The sequence below is a fragment of the Anser brachyrhynchus genome (genome assembly GCF_964034855.1).
Source record: "Anser brachyrhynchus genome assembly, chromosome: 4".
NCBI lineage: Eukaryota > Metazoa > Chordata > Aves > Anseriformes > Anatidae > Anser > Anser brachyrhynchus.
Genome location: NC_137698.1, coordinates 68197168 through 68213492, shown reverse-complemented (window position 1 = coordinate 68213492; position 16325 = coordinate 68197168). Strand labels below are relative to the sequence as shown.

General features: G+C 36.8%; 1 protein-coding gene across 11 annotated transcripts in view; it reads left to right on the top strand.

The window, feature by feature from the left end:
• The window catches only part of ACOX3 (acyl-CoA oxidase 3, pristanoyl), a 34696-nt gene that overhangs the window by 1718 nt on the left and 16653 nt on the right, over positions 1–16325 (top strand). For 3 of the 11 annotated variants that reach the window (XR_013950440.1, XR_013950444.1, XM_080590091.1), the window contains exons 2-9: positions 608–681; positions 1485–1668; positions 3764–3997; positions 5167–5238; positions 6430–6519; positions 7148–7291; positions 8009–8097; positions 16144–16240. Coding sequence is in view for 4 of the 11 variants with exons in the window: in XM_080590091.1 (XP_080446217.1) it covers positions 1501–1668; positions 3764–3997; positions 5167–5238; positions 6430–6519; positions 7148–7291; positions 8009–8097; positions 16144–16240 (894 nt within the window). In the remaining 7 variants the exon portion in view is untranslated. The remainder of the gene's footprint in view (positions 1–607; positions 682–1484; positions 1669–3763; positions 3998–5166; positions 5239–6429; positions 6520–7147; positions 7292–8008; positions 8098–16143; positions 16241–16325) is intronic. The other 8 variants (XR_013950438.1, XR_013950441.1, XM_080590088.1 and 5 more) reach the window with 3 other exon arrangements.

Sequence of the window (16325 nt, the reverse complement as noted above, 5' to 3'; positions counted from 1 at the left end):
CTGTCTTAGTAAACAGGATTTATTCAACCAATTTTGGAAATGAAATTACTAAACTTCATTTTAAAATCAATCAATATATGTTAGCCTAGCACCTGAAAAATTCAGCTGTAACATTCCTACACTGATCTAAAAGTTCTTCCAGTTTATATAGTGGCATCTGACATATCTAGAAATCATATAGACTTTGAAAAATATAAGTTAGAAGGAAAAACTTTATTTCACAGACTATTCTCAATAAAAATCAATTAAGGAAAAAGATTAAGAGGAAAATAATAAATTTTCTGTTTCAAAAAATTAACATGCACTATTCAGTACTTCAGGCCTTAAGAAACATTTTGGCAAAATACAAGGAAGGGCAAAAGCAGTATTTTTTTGTATTAGAATATTACAAAACTATTTGGAAGCAGGTTTAGGAGGGTTTACGGTCTTTGTACGGTTTCTGTCTTTAGACATGAAGAAAATTCTACCTGTTTTTTTAAAAGCATGAGAACTTAGTTTGTATTCCAAAATAGATCTTCTAGCTAAGTTTGAAACAGAAACACAATGTCAGTGGGGTTTTTTTTTTTGTTTGTTTTGTTGTTGTTGTTGTTGTTTTTGTTTTCTCCAGAACTTTGCAGATGTGTGAAAGTAGATGGTCATGAGTTAATTCTTTAACAAAGGACTACGCTAGCTATTCTGGAGGTTTGGGAATTCTGCTTTCATAATGGCTTGCCTTATTTCAATCAGACAAAGGAGTTGCAAATGTGCAGAATTTACAGGAGTTTGTTTCTTGCAGTGGTGTACATGACTTTATTGCATGGTTACTCATTCATATATTCAACCAGTGGAAGATAAGGGCAGAGTTCCTACCATTTCCCTTAAGTCTTCTGACTTGTGTTGTTTATGCGTGAACAACAGCTTATTACTTCACTTACGCAATAATAAGCCTTAACGCGTAACCAACATGACATTTACATGAGAATTGCTTGAATGTTAACTAGTAATGTGGAGATAGTATTGGTATCTGCTGTATTTGAACAGGATTTTGTTTTGTTCTTCACGTTTGGGTGCTTTTATATTTTTTTATTTTGCATTTCAGATAGAAGTGAAGTGGCTTAATCATTCACATTATGTTATTTAGAACATGCAATTTTCTTCCCTAGATCTTTTATCTAATAACCTCTCTTAATATGCAATATTCACCAATGCTGTCCCTGTTTCATATTTTGGTCATATTAAAATGTGCAGGTCATATTTTAATAACAAAGGCCATGTAATTCATTTACATTTGATCAAAAAATTTGATTAAATTTGATTTTTCCTTAGCTTGTACCATGTCAGTTGAATTAGAAAAATGTACAGCCAGTCTTTTAGTTTGCTCTGCACTGCTGTATTCACACATTTGAACAGGCTAAATTAACAACCCTTTTGATTTCTTTATATTATTAAAAGTTAGACATCTGCAATGCCTCAGTTCATGATGTATATTTTCTTGTTTGGTGCAGAACAGTTTAGCTATCAATGGCATCCACAGTGAATCTGAAAGAAGCGGATGGCAACCAAAGTTCCTGGAATACTTTGCTACCAGATTTCCCCAAGGGGCCGCTCTGCAAATATCGAAAGAAAGCTTCCTTCAACTGGAAGGAGATGGCAGTGTTTCTGGATGGCGAGGATATTATCCAGCTTAAGGTAAATTTAGCAAGAACAGTAAGCATGTTTTAATTTTGTACATGTCTTTTCAGTAGAATCACATGTGATTCTCAAGCACCAAGTATTTGATGTACTAATGGAGCTCTGTACTTATGGAGCATGAAATTATTTTTGCACGAAATTATTGTTGCACGTGCAATTTTCAGAGCAGAACTGAATTTTTAAGTAACCTACTTTACTATCAACTAAGGCTTATTTCATTACTAATCATCAATACAGTGAAAAAAGACAAATGCTACATTACAGGGCTTCATTGTCCATTCCAAACTAAGAGCTATATTTTATCAGTTTCCTTTATGATAGGCATTAAATCGTGTATCCCATGGCTTTACAATTAGTTTAACCTCACATAAGTTTATGCCACATGGTATTTCTGCCACTCTTTGACCTGACGTAAGTTCATACTGTCTTCTGTGCTTGTATTAATGTTTGTGTGGCATGTGTTGGACACTTCAGCTTGCCTACTTGGCTGAAAGCTCGGCCTACCAAAAAAAAAAAAAAAAGATTAATTGCAGCCCAAAAAGTGGTGTGGGAATGCATGATGTAGAAGATGTAGGAGGCGACAACTGCCTTTTTTGATGGTGGTGTAGATTTATGTGGACTTAAGCTAATATTGAAGGTGTACTGTAGGTATTAAAATCTTAGAAGGAAGATCAAAGAAATCAAAAATGTCCTGTTCTGTATCTAACTGATATACTTAAAAGCATATGCAAAAAAAAAAAAAAAGTTCTCTGCATCTGAGAGAGTTTCAAAACTGAGCAAATCATACTGTTCATAGAGAGAAAATAACCCTAACTTTGAAAGAGGAGCATGGGAAATTGTCTGTTTTTGTTTTTGTTTTCCTTTGTACTGCAACACTCTCTTCAGAGAGGAGAAAAGGACTTTTTTTTTTTTTTTTTTTAAGATTTTGCCTAAGGCACTTTATTATTTTTTTTCTAAATCACACGAAATATGTTTAAGAAGATGCGGATATCATCAAGACAGAGATTTGAGGTGAAAAAAATGCTGTAGCATAGCATTCTCGTTAGACCCCACCTGGAGTATTGCATTCTGCTGTGAGGCCCCCAGCACAAGAAGGACATGGAGCTATTGGTTTGGGACCAGGGGAGGGCCATGAGGATGATCAGAGGGCTGAAGCACCTCTGCTATGAAGAAAGGCTGAGGGAGCTGGGGTTGTTGAGCCTGGAGAAGAGAAGGCTCCGGGGAGACCTTAGAGCAGCCTTCTGGTACCTGAAGGGGCCTACAAGAAAGCTGGAGAACTTTCTTACATGCTCTTTAGAGCATGTAGTGGTAGCACAAGGAGTAATGTTTTTAAACTAAAAATGGATACAGATTAGGAAGACGTTTTTCGCTATGGGGGTGATGAGGCACAGGAACAGGCTGCCCAGAGAAGCTGTGGATGCCCCATCCCTGGAAATGCTCAAGGCCAGGCTGGAGCAACCTGGTCTGGTGGGAAGTGTCCCTTCCTAAGGCCGGGGGTTTGGAAGTAAATGATCTTTAAGGTCATTTCCAACCCAAACAGTTCTATGATTCTGCGGTTTTAACTAAGGGGAGAAAAAAAAAAAAATCTTTTAAAAACTTTAAAAGATGTGCACATCTAGATATTAAATGGAGTACACTTCTGCTTTCACCTGGGAACAGAACAGTTGTGGTAGCCTAATGCCTTTACCGTTACAGCGTATTTTTAACTCTATGCTACCCCTGGAGTTTTGCCTTTGTTCTCAGATTGAGAGCCCTTGCTCTTTAGAGTCCTGCCATCAGCTTCATAGTGAAATAATGAAGTGGCTATAAAAAGCAAGTAACTTTTAACAAACCATTTTCTTACATTCAGAATGAATCAGTCCCACACTTGCTACTTCATGACAAAGGAGCTTTTGTAAAATTCAGCTGCATGAACTGTATATATAATGACAGATAATTTTGATATATTTTTAATTCTGTGGGATTTTGCCTTTATAAACTTGAATCTATCAAACTATTGTAGTTTGAGGCCTAGTATTATCCTAGAAGAACATTAACTTGTTTTGTTAATGCTTTTGTGTTAACATTCTCATGTCATTTTTCCCCCCTCAAGAACAGAATCTTCTCTGCTCTAGAAAATGATCCTGTCTTCGCACATCATCCTGGAGAAGATTTGAGCCGTGAGAAGTATCAGGAGCTGACGTTCCTGCGCTGTAAAAGACTCTTTGAGTATGACTTTCTTACTCAGCAAGAGATCATAGAGAACCCATTAAAGATATTTAATATTGTTATCTGCATAGGAATGTATGATTGGTCTCCGTGTCTCCAGTATTTCTTACATTGCGGTGTAAGTACAGTTCAAAAATATATTTGAATTTAAGTATCTCATAATACCATAATTCTGTTGTTTTCTGCTATTGTATTAAAGCAATATTTTTTCCCAGTCCATTGTTTTCAAAAATCAAATTCAGTTTAACTGTTTGGAAGAATCACAGAACTGTGGGATAACATTGGTAGATCTTTGTCATTTAGCCCCATCTCTGTTGGAATCCTACCTGGAGAGTAAAGGTGAAGCAGTATGGGCACAGCTACAGAAAGGTATTTTGATGCCTACAGTTCCATCTTTTGTGTCCTACACAGCCAAAAGAACTTCTACAGCTCCATGTACAAGTATCAGAAACTTCCTTGCCTCGTGCCCTGGTGTGTTGATTCAGGGCAGAATCCAGAAGGAATGGAAATCAGTGTAGAGGTTATTACTGACATCAGTGGCTGGGCTTCTGTTCATCAGTTCCCCCTTGGATGAGTCTTTCAGAACGAATACTTAAGAAAGAATACTTAACATAGGTAACTTCCCACTACCTGATCTAGTGGGAGGTGTCCCTGCCCATGGCAGGGGGATTGGAACTAGATGATCTTTAAGGTCCCTTCCACCCGAGCCGTTCTATGATAGGTGGTCAAATAATATTTGCTGAATTAATAAATTATTACTCATTGCAGGGAAGGCCTGGAGTTTTGTTATGTGAACATCCCTTTAGAAAAACTGAAGGTAGATTTAAAAACAGTAATCTTATCTGGGTCTGAAGCAGCTACCTTCAGTTCCCAAACCATTTGCTGTGAAACAAGCTAGAATATTCTGAAAATTTTGCTTTATTCAAGGAGATATCCACATGTAAAAGTGCAAAGTGAGCTCATTAAGCATTTATGAGAGTTTGCAGGGAAGGCTTGAACAGGTTCAAACTGTGAAAAGTTGATCCTGTCTTGAAAATATTGCAGCAATGGGCCATTTAGTCTTTGGTCTCACTACTCAGTGTTTTCTCTTAGAGAGTGTTCAGTCCTCTGCAAAGGGTCCATGACAAGATCAATTCTTGACTTACCTCCTCAAGGTATAGTCTAAGTAGTAGTTTACTGTGTAACCTACCTTTCCATGGTCTCTTTAATGGATGTCACTATTGCATATATATTAGTGTTTTCTATCATGGGATTACTGATTTCATTCATTATTCTTTGTTTTTACAGGTATTTGCAGGTACAATTTTGAGTGCTTCAATGAGGTTTGCAGACTTACTGAAAAAAGTTTTTAACATGGAGGTAAATTTTTCTGAATAGCTTGTGAGAACTGGGCATTGTCAGAACCATGGCATTACCTGCACCTTTCTGTTATTTCTGATCTACTTAGGTACCTAGGTACTTCTAAATAGCAAAGTAAAAGAAGACCAAGGAGCACATTCAAGCACTGAGCCTTGACTGTTCTCACTGCTAGTTGTCATGCCAGTTCCTGAGTCTGTATTAGACTGTCCAAGTTAACATGCAGTCAAAGTTTGCAAACTTCTCCCAAAAAGGCAATATTGGTGACACTACATTAATTTTAATTTTGTCCAGTGTCTTTTAACAGTATGGTAGCAAATTTTGAACTCTCAGACACTTCCACATCTACATCATAAACTGTGCAGCACAAGCCCTTGGCATGATGCTGTAAATATTCCATAGAAAATGCTATAAACCAGAAAATAATAATCTCTTAATGCCACAGAAACACCACAGAGATTCCAAAGGAGACCCAGGACCAAGTGCTCTGTACAGTAAGTGCAGCCTACCTGATACGGAAAGAGCCAATCCTGAACAGTTTCTCCTGCTCAGCATTCACTCATTGCCTCACCCTCATTGATTGTGCAAGATACATACTCCTGAGTGCACTCAAACTGAGCATCGTGCTTCTTTTGTATCTCTATCATTTTTTATCTTGTTTCTTTGTCAACCATTCACCTTCTTGCTTATCGAATCTTCTGAAATTTTTTTATGTCTCAGCAATAGGCACAGCAATATACTGCTACATTTTTTGTTTTCACTTGTTTTTCAAAGGTTTGGTACCTAAGAGTACATACTACAGGCCAAACCAGTCTAGGGTAAAAGGGTGCAATATGCACATTTCGGTGTGACCTCAAACAGCTGGTGTTCCCAAATACTGATGGAGAATCAAGTGTATGCATATATTCATATGATTCACCCATTTTCATCATAAAAGAGTTCTCTCAGCCCAGACAGCTGAAAACTGTCAGTCAGTGGATGTAACAATCTGTACCTGTCTGAATAAATCAGCCATCGGGAAAGGAAAAAAATCTTATACCCTACTGCAGGTAGATTTCGTAGCCTTAGGATTATATCTGATTGGTTTCCTTGCAATTGCAAGTTACTATCCAAGAGCTGAAATTGCAATCATCTTATGGTTTTAATTACTCTAATAAACTAGTCTTGAATTGTGCCTTTTATCTCTTTATTTAGATTTTTGGATGTTTTGCTCTGACTGAACTTAGCCATGGAACTAATACCAAAGGCATACGGACCACTGCCACATTTGATCGTAGCACTCAGGTTAGTCCTTAATGCACAGGAATAATACTTAACACTGTTAATCTAAGGTTAGACTTCTTCACATCTTTTACATTCTTTTTTTCTTCTTACATCCAGAAAACACAGTACTTGTAATCAAAAATCTGAATGTTGAAGCTATGTCTGCATTTTGGGATATGTGTATTCTAGAGAATAGATCCTACTCGTGGTCCCTTAGTTGTCCAAACTGGAAAATGTGCTTTCACACTGTTAGCCAGCCTTCCTCTCCATAGAAAAATGCACAAGAAGGAGGTGGTCCCTGCACAGGTTTCAGCCCACAGTGGACTCAGCTCACCTTAACCCAAGATCTAGGAAATGCTTCAAAGTCCATCACTTTGCTTTGCCTTTTTAACTGCTTTAATGAGCAATTTAAAGGCTGAAATTTAGGCCTTACAGTCAAGTCATGAACTTTTTCTCCTTAAAGTTTTCCTAGCCACATGAATTCTCTCCAAAGTTGAACACTGTAAGAGAGATCTCAGCTGTTGGAGCGCAGTACAGAATGAAATATTGGCAGTTAATGGATATTTTCAAAACATTATCTTGTCCGTGAAAAAGAATTAAATAGCTTTTATCATTTTAATCATTTTGCTCCTTTTTTTGCTGGCTACAGGAATTTGTCATCAATACACCTGACTTTGAAGCTGCAAAGTTCTGGGTTGGTAATATGGGGAAACATGCCACCCATGCAGTTGTGTATGCCCAACTCTATACTCCTGATGGACAATGCCAAGGATTACATTCCTTTATTGTACAGGTAGGATAGGAATATTGCCAATCTTTTGTCTTTCTGTGTGGGTGAGGGGTGTTAAAGATTTTCTGTTAATACTGTTTCTTATGTCTGACCAGTACTTTAATTAATGCCTTCAGCATTTATAGCAATTGTAAAAAGTGTTTTTTATCTTTAAATGTTCACTGTATTTTTGTGGTGGTTGTACAGACAATTTTATGTCAGTTTTCTGCAGCTGGAAAATGCAGAAGAGTTAAGAAGCCTAAAGATTATCACACAACCTATATAATTAGAAATAACCTATGCTGTATGAAGTCCTGGAAGTCTTGGATGATACTTATGGTGAAAAGTAGTACATAATAAAACAGACTGTTTGCAGACTGAACGGAATTTACTACAAAATCAGGGAATATCTCAAAGCTGATTGTTACGCTGAAGTTAGGTTGATTCCTGCTGTCTGTGTGCACCCAAAGGAGGTTTCAGTGCTAGTTTGATATGTGTTAAGGCTTATTTAACAAAGTACTGTTATTAGCTTAAGTAATTTTCATTATGGGACCTATGTCCTGAATGAAAGGATATGTAAGTATGAGTTATATCCATGATTATGTGCTTGGAAAATCAGAGGGCTTTCTTTAGTACTAATGACAGAATACAGGTTGGGAATGTTTTCACTGTTTGAAGAGTCCAACCAAGAATTCTAATTGTCCCACAATTGAACTAATGTTTCCTTCCTCTTCTGTGCAGATTCGAGATACAAAAACTCTCCTACCTATGCCAGGTGTCATGGTAAGTGACATAGGAAAGAAACTTGGGCAGAATGGTCTGGATAATGGGTAAGTCCATCCATTTGAATGAAGAAACATTCTACATTATATCATGTGTAGTGGTGCAAATATCCTGTGTCAATTCTCTGTACTTCTGAGGTAGTGAAAGACCTGAGGTTTCTAGTGGCTTTAATTTGTTGTTACTTAAAAAATAAAATAATAAATAAATAAATAAAAGAGCAATTTTTATAAAAAAAATATTTTTATAGCTCTGTTTAAAGACAATAAATCTGAAATAGTAAAGGGTGTGTTAGTGGGTGTCACTTCTTTATGCCTCCAATTTACTTCTTTCTGTTGATTCAGTTTGTTTATTGTTCAATTGTTGTCCTACATAGTGTGCCATTGCAGTAAGCAAAATGTAGATCTCATAAGGTATCCTTCTTTGTAATGTAATGGTTTTGACTGGCTTTCCAGCAGGACGTAGTTGTTCTGTAGTTTTTGTCTTTACCAGCTTCTTCCTAATATCCCAAATAACCAGTAGTGTCAACAATGGCACTGACTGTGTATGTACATAATTCTCATTGATGCTCTGTTGCGTAAAGACATGGATGAAAGAAAAAAATAGCATACAGCAAATGAAGTTTTATAGAGGACAGATGTGAGAAGAGGCATGGAAAAGAGCTTTGGGAGTTTTTGTTGGGATTTTATTTGCCTGCATCTGCATTACAAACTTGTAGCCACCAGATGGCACAGCAACATGGGCTTGAGTATTCCAAATGTAATTCAGCTTCATATTTCAGTAGAAATAGTCAAATTCTGCTGCTCATTCTTAATGAGCAGCATTGTTTTAAGCACAACATGAGGAGGGAAAAGAACGAAATGAAAATTTGGCATATAATCTGTATATATGTTCATCTAAAAAGCATTAGATCCCATTATGCTTTTATTAAAAGCGTTAGTCTCTACCTCATACTTTGCCAGTTTTTTTGTATGTACGTGTGAAGTCTGGTTCAACTACCATGGGCATTTAAGTAAATCAGATATATTTTTGTGGAGTTACGCTTAGGATAAATGGTCAGAGTGAAGATCAGAGTACAAGGAAACTGATAGAGATGTCAGATTTTGTTCCTGTACTTGGAGAAGTTTATGATATGTCTTTTCGACGTGGGTATACAGATCTAAACTCGCAAGCATATATGTAGGGCATGGAGAAAAAATCTGGTTTGCTTGGATATTGTAATTGATTTATGCTATGTAAGAGAACAGAGAAGGTGATTGTAGCAGTCCCTTTTGGTTGTAGAAAATTAATCTCCTCTGTCCTTTGGCTGAAGTTTGACTGATTCATGCTAATGCAAAGTGTAATGTAAGAGGTAAGAATTGCAAAAAATTGTAAAGTAAGAATTGCAGAAGTAATGTGGGAATTTTTGCGGTGTGAATTCAACTGACTAACCTGCTCCTTCACAGTCTGTCTTTCCAAGTAATTCCTATAGCTTCTTAACTAGAACGTCCTAAAATCATGCTTTTTGCAAATCTTTGTAACTTCAGCTACCCCTTAAAAAAAAATCACTTTAAATTATTTTAAATTATTTTCCTTTGTTTTTGTCATTCACAAAATTTAGTGTAATAAATACATACGTGATTAAAGATAGAACTACATTTTTTCTTAAGGTAAATTTAGACTCTTTTTTATGTTTTGTTACCAAAAAATAAATCGGGCTGCCACTAGGGGATGCAAGTGCTTCAGTCTTTATTTTTATAATACAAAAATGTCCACCTGTTGCTAGTACTCTAGCACTCTGTGAAATACGCTGTTCACTGTGGTCCCAAAATTGAAATATCAGGGAAAAAAAACAAGCACAAAAAAAAAAAAAAAAGGTATTTAGGATCCAGGGTCTTTGCTTTTCGATAACATGCATGGGAGGTGCAGGAGAGGAACATAAGGAGGAACATAAGGCAAGAGCTTTGGTAATTGTTGATGGGCATTTCTATCGTTCCCCCCGCCCCCCCCCCCCCCCCCCCCTTTTAATATGTTTTTGTCTACCATGGTTAATGTAACATTACCAAACTTTCCCATTATGCAGTGCACATCAGTAAATGATTGCCACCAAATCAGTGGTGAAACAATTTCATGTTCGTTTGTAACTAGCTGTAAACTGCTTCTTTCCCAATTCAGAAAAAGAAAACATACTTAGCTGAATCTATGTAGGAAAGAGTTTGAAAATTAGTTTTAATTGTGTTTCTTAAATAGTGCTGAACATGCCTGTCTTTATAAAACGTGCTCGGAGTTCGTTCAGCTGTATACATTGATAGCGTGTATACGGTCTGTTGAGCAGACAAAACCTATGATAAGGGAAGTACTAGTGAAATGAAGCTATCAACAACACAGCAAACCACTGCCAAAGAGAAAGCTGTTTATTTGAACTGAATTGTTATAGGGGAAAAAAGGGCCTTCTGGGTGAAGAGGAATTGTTAGTGGTATCTAATTTAATGATGGACTTCAGAAAACTGAAGGGTTTTTACTAGCAGTTTTAACAACCTTTCATATACAATTAAATGCATGTGATCTCTCTGCACATACAACCTGCTGCGACATTCAGTGTGTTCCCTAACAACAAAGCTAGATTCAGTGTTCTGGATACCAAAAAACAAACACAACACCCAAGAGGAAAAGGGTAAAGGGGATTTGCTGGGCAGAAAAGCAGTAAGTGATGTAAAAGAAGTCCTCCTGGAAAGAGACTGCGGGTTCTGAAAGCCCTCCCTGCAATTCCTTGCATACTAGAGATGTCACACATCATACAGATTCAAGTCCTTTGTATTATGTCATTTAAATGTTTGGCTAATTTATTTATCGGTTAATTTATTGTGTGTTTGTTAGTATTTCAGTTTCAGTGACAGTAATTCATTAATATTCTGCTACTGCTAGTTTAAGTGTAGACCAAATGAAAGCCTAGTCCTTCAAAGGATTTTTGTTTCCCAGAATTTATGCCCTTAAATCTTACTTAGATTTCCCAATATTTGCAGTTATTTCACTTGGAAGGCTGGAGCTGAAGTACACTGTTGGAGCCTAAGTAGTCTCTTGGAGCTTCATTTTACAATCCAAAGCAGTAGTTGCTGAAGATAAGTTGCACGCTATGCTCCTTTGGTTGTTTGTTTCTACTCTCACACAGCCTTTTTCATTGTGCTGGGACGAACATTTGTGCTGTGCAGTGGACTCAACTAGGGAACAGGAACTGTCTGAAAACTAATCTCACCAAAAAAAAAGTCTGTTTTCAAGTAGATCATTTGTCAGGTCTGGTTCACTGCAAGGCCACAGTAGAGGCTGTTCCAGTACAGGGAAAGTGACAGTATAGGGGTGTAAATAAGAAAGCAAGCATAGAGATCAGTTGTGCTTATCTAGAAATAACAAGCTCGTGCTTGTTTGAGGTTTTTATTGTCTTTGAGCCACTGACCAGAGCCACAAACAAGAGAACAGATGAAGCAGCTATAAAATACAAATAATTGTTAAAATACCTGTACATGAACTTAAGTTACCTGAATATTCTACTGTTAGTCATTGTGAGGAATATTTTTTAAGACATGTCTTGTATATCGCAATTTAAGTCAAAACAGTGATTTTCCAGTGGCTTCACTGATATTTCCCTGTTTCACCCTCTCCACTTAGTTTCTATGGTCAAGGTGAGACGTATGGATACATTCAGTGCTGCGCACATCACTAAGATGTGGTCACATTGCTAAAGAGAAATGCCTTATCCCCTTCTCATTTTTGTCACTTGCAAGTACCTCAAAACTGCATAGCCACAGCCAGTGCATTGCGATGCCTGTCACAATGACAGGCACTGATGGTACTAATGGGGAAAGGTGGATTCAGATCTGGTCACGAAGTTGTTTTATCACCTGCAGAAACAGGGCCTCACATCTGTAGTACATTTCAGACAGCCTTTTTTTTTCCTTAGCAGAGCTGTGTCTGCTCTTGACTTTTGCAGGGGTCTAACCATCCGGAACTCCTTGCCAGACTGGCACTTAACCTATAAGAACTGTGGGGTGAGTGGGTTTTTGTGTCTCCATGAAGTCCATTAAGATAGGATTAGGAGGCCTCTGTTGTTTTACTACTGCTGTTGAGCATTTCTTCTACAGACCTGCATTCTTAGATTAGTCTTGTTCATAGAAACTGGAGCTAAAATACTGTGTTTCAGTTTTTCCCATCCTCTCTGTAACTTTTCTCAACTTTAACCTTTCTGTGAGTTTCAGTCTGGAATACGCGGCTGTTTTCTTTCTCTTCTACAAGTTTTTCACCAAACCTCTTAAATGTTATTCTTCCCAAGGTTTACTGTGTCTCATAAACAGCCGTGAGATCACTTGACTTGCAGATTTCCAATACCATTCACCTGCTTTCTGTTTCTGGCTAAAAGGATTGACGGAACTGTCACTGCACCATCTCTAACATAGTCAGTAATAAAAGCTGGCAGGACAGGCATTTTTGTGGGTCTGAAATTCACGAAAGCATATTTGAGCTATTTGTACCATAGGTAACAGCTTATTAATTTAGTACTGGCAAAAAGAGCTCATGGCTTTTCCAGCTGCTCTTTTTTTTTTTTTCTTTTTTATCAGCATTACTGCACACCAGATGAATTACTTTTGCATGATTTAAAGTCAGTAAGATTAACTCTGCTTGAAATGTTCCCTAAACCACTGGCCAAAGAACCCAAACAAAAATGTTACTATTGGAATAGTGCTTCACTGTGCTCAGCTAATCTTGGTAGAAGTGTATGAAATACAGTTGTTTTACCTGTGTACTAGATTCTGTAAAATTCCACGTTTCTTTAGAGCATTATGAAACATATTTAAAGTGGCAGCTATCTGTCTTTTTTGCAGAGAAGTCTTAATCTCAGACACGCTAATTGCTGTGCAGAAGAGTCCCTAATTAGGGTAGTTTTCAAACCTATGGTCTTGTCATCACCATGTGAAACATAGACATTTTCCAAACTTGCTGGTACTTGATATCCCCATGGCTGTATATACAGTTCCATTATCGTAAGATATTTCTACTTTTCTTCAATTATTTAAGGAGATTTTCTCCTAAATGCGTTGACAGATGTGGTCCGTGTCTATTCACTATGCTTCCTAGGCTAATAACCATTAGAAATGTAATCATTGACTTCATTAAAGCTTACTATTTATTTTTAATATGTTCCGATATCAAGTTCAAATTGGCCAGCATGTCTCATAATTTCAAATAGCAAAATTCTTGGAGAAGGAGCATAACAGCAGTTGGCAGTCATTTTGTAACGTCGGCTAACTCCCAGATCCTGTAAGGTTCTGCTTTTATTTTCGGCATTGGTGCTTATAAGCAATATATCATATTTCTTAACACACGGGAGCTTTCTGTGGATTTTTTAATTGCTAATTTTATCTCTCTCATTGGCTTCTTAAAGTTTTTGCCATTTTACATGCCTCTATTTTGATAGCAGCTTACAGAAAAATAAGGAAATAAAGTATATTTAATGGCCAATATCAAGGAAAGAAATCTGAACTTTTAAAACCTGAAAAAAAAAATCTGAACTTTTAAAAACTCAGTGTGCATTATTTGAATCAATGTTCACAATAAGAAAATAGGTTGTTATATAATGACTGGAAATTTAGTATTCTTGTTCACTAGCTATGAAAAATAGTGATTATAAGAAGGTATACTTTTTAATCAAAATAATTCTAGGTAACACTTTATAAGGTGCAGAACTACCTACCTTATACTTATGGCTGACGTATTATAACAAAACTTTCTACAAGATCTTCTCTTTCCATAAAGACTTGCTCTAGGTTTAGCTTTTTGGGTTTATATTACAATTGGAGAAATGGAGTAAAACTGTTCAGGTTATTTTGCTAGCTGTTTTGTTTGGCACACGTCTGCAACATGTTCAATATTAGTAGGCTTCCATTTCCTAAAAGGAGGTTATTTTTACATGGAAGATGTATATGTTAGTAGATACAGAGCTTCAAGCACACATCAATATAATGACTTTCTACAATTGCACAGCTTTGCTGAATGAATTGAACTAATCACTACAGTGTAAAACTGTAAAGGACAATTTATCGTCTTCATCGTTAATGCTACTGTGAATCTTGCCGTCATCATACACAGGTCTAAACATACTCCAGATATATATTTGCAAAGAGAAGTCCCAAGAGTTGGAGCCTTTTGAAATTTCTTCGAAAACTGTGCCCAAAGAGTGTATCATATCTTTGTTAAGTCAACTTTTCCTGTAACCTGGCTCACGAGTCCAGTTTTTATCACCATTCAGTAGCTTTTCTAAATGATACTTCATTGCATTCTTCCATGCATATTTTCCTGCTTGGGAGGGATCCTTTAGAAAAATCTGCAAGGCTGCCTTTCATCACTCATATTCTTCCTTAAAATTCTCATTTGTTCTAATGGCTTGTAAGAAATGGCAATGATTAGCTACTGTGACCGGCAGATATATCAAGCAAGTATTCTGCAGCAGTTAGTGTCTGCCTCACAGGGACCTAAACCTTGCCATACACACTCTCTTGTAATTAAAGTAATGAGTAATAATTTTTAAAAAGTTCAGATTCTATCTAGTGTGCGTGCTATTGCTTAAAAATAATAGGGTTGCTATACATTCTTAAATGTGATTAATTTTATTTGGTGTACAGGGAGCAGAGAAAGTGAATTTAGCCAAAAGATCTTTTTGGAATGAGATTTTTTGTTTTCAGTGATAAGACGAAATACAAACAAAGATGTATATGAGATTTTTGGAAATTCTGAATTTGGTTCTATTATGTAGCGTTGTCTCACTGAAACTCACACTTAATAAAGCACATGTATAAGGCCAGTAAGCAGCTGGTTCTTGGTTAGGATAGCCTGCTTTTCTCTGTGGCTAAGTTTGAAAATAGCCTGTATCTCTAAGGCTGAATAAATTCAGTATGCAGATATGTTTCCTTGGAAACAACTCGTAATTTTAAAGCACATGCAGCAATGCAGCCCTTATGTAATTTATTAATGTGAAAGACCTGGCTCTCATGGGCCTTATTAAGTAGATCAGCCTGTATTGGCAGGCAAAAGGAATTTGCTTTGATTACATATGCAGCTTTTCAAGTGCTATTAGATACTGAGATATTTGTGAGTTGAGCAGATACTACCCCTATCGAGCCAAGTTGTACTGCCCGTTTTGGTGAAACAGTTCATACACTTTCTTCCTGAAGAATATGAATATTTAGGACAGTCTGCCTATTCTAACAGCTTCCTTCTTTATTGCTGCTAAGGTGCCACAATTTAGAAAAGACAATGTCAGTCATTCCTTCTTAAGATGCCACATTCCAGGGAATAGCAGTCCTAGTATGAGTTCAAGCAAAGGAAGGTTCTCGTTTCTGCTCCTTCTTAGTGCACTAATTCAGCTGTGTACTCATTTGTATTAAAGAAACATGGAAGACCCTCACGGATCTATATTTTAGACTCACACAAATAAAGTGTCCCCCTATTCCAATGCATTTACATCTCCAGACTGCAATGAGCAACCCCTCAGTACACCAGTAAGACATTTGGTTTTGTAGAATTATCAGTGGCAAGGAATTCTTTGGAATCAGAATGGCCCAGCCTGATTCTAGCAGGAGAAGAGAATTGAATTGTTCATCTTCCCAAGCTTTTTGATAACTGAGATACCAAGCTAACTCACTTTCCTGAGTTCATGCAGACAGAGAGGTATATGGTCTGTCGCTGAAAGTGTCTATTGCACTGACTCTGTATAAGGTCTCTACACAGAAAGCTGTACCTCTGTAACTACACAGAAAGCTGTCCCTCTTCTCCAAGAGAATATATTGCTCTTCCTTCTGTTAGTATGGGTTTTTTTTGTTTGTTTTTTACTTATTTTCTTATGGAGTTGCTCAAAGGGTACCCTGAGGGTTTGTTTTTTTAAGCATCACCTTAATTTTTGAAAAACAAATTGAAGAGTGACAGCAAATAATCTCTCATACTGAATTTCCTTTACTGGCCTGAGTATGAATACATACTATCCAAAAATTACCTGCCTGGCTTGATGGGTTCACTGATATATGCATGATATCAAGGTAGATTTTACATTACTTGTGTGTTTGTTTGACCAGGTTTGCCATGTTTCACAACGTCAGGATACCTAAAGAAAACATACTGAATATAGCTGGAGATGTCACAGCTGAGGGGAAATACTCAAGTTCTTTCAAGGTATGAATCAAAGTTTTTTGTTTTTGTTTTTGTTTTTTTTTCTATTAATATAGTAATGTAAGTATACAAAGCTACAAGTAGGTTA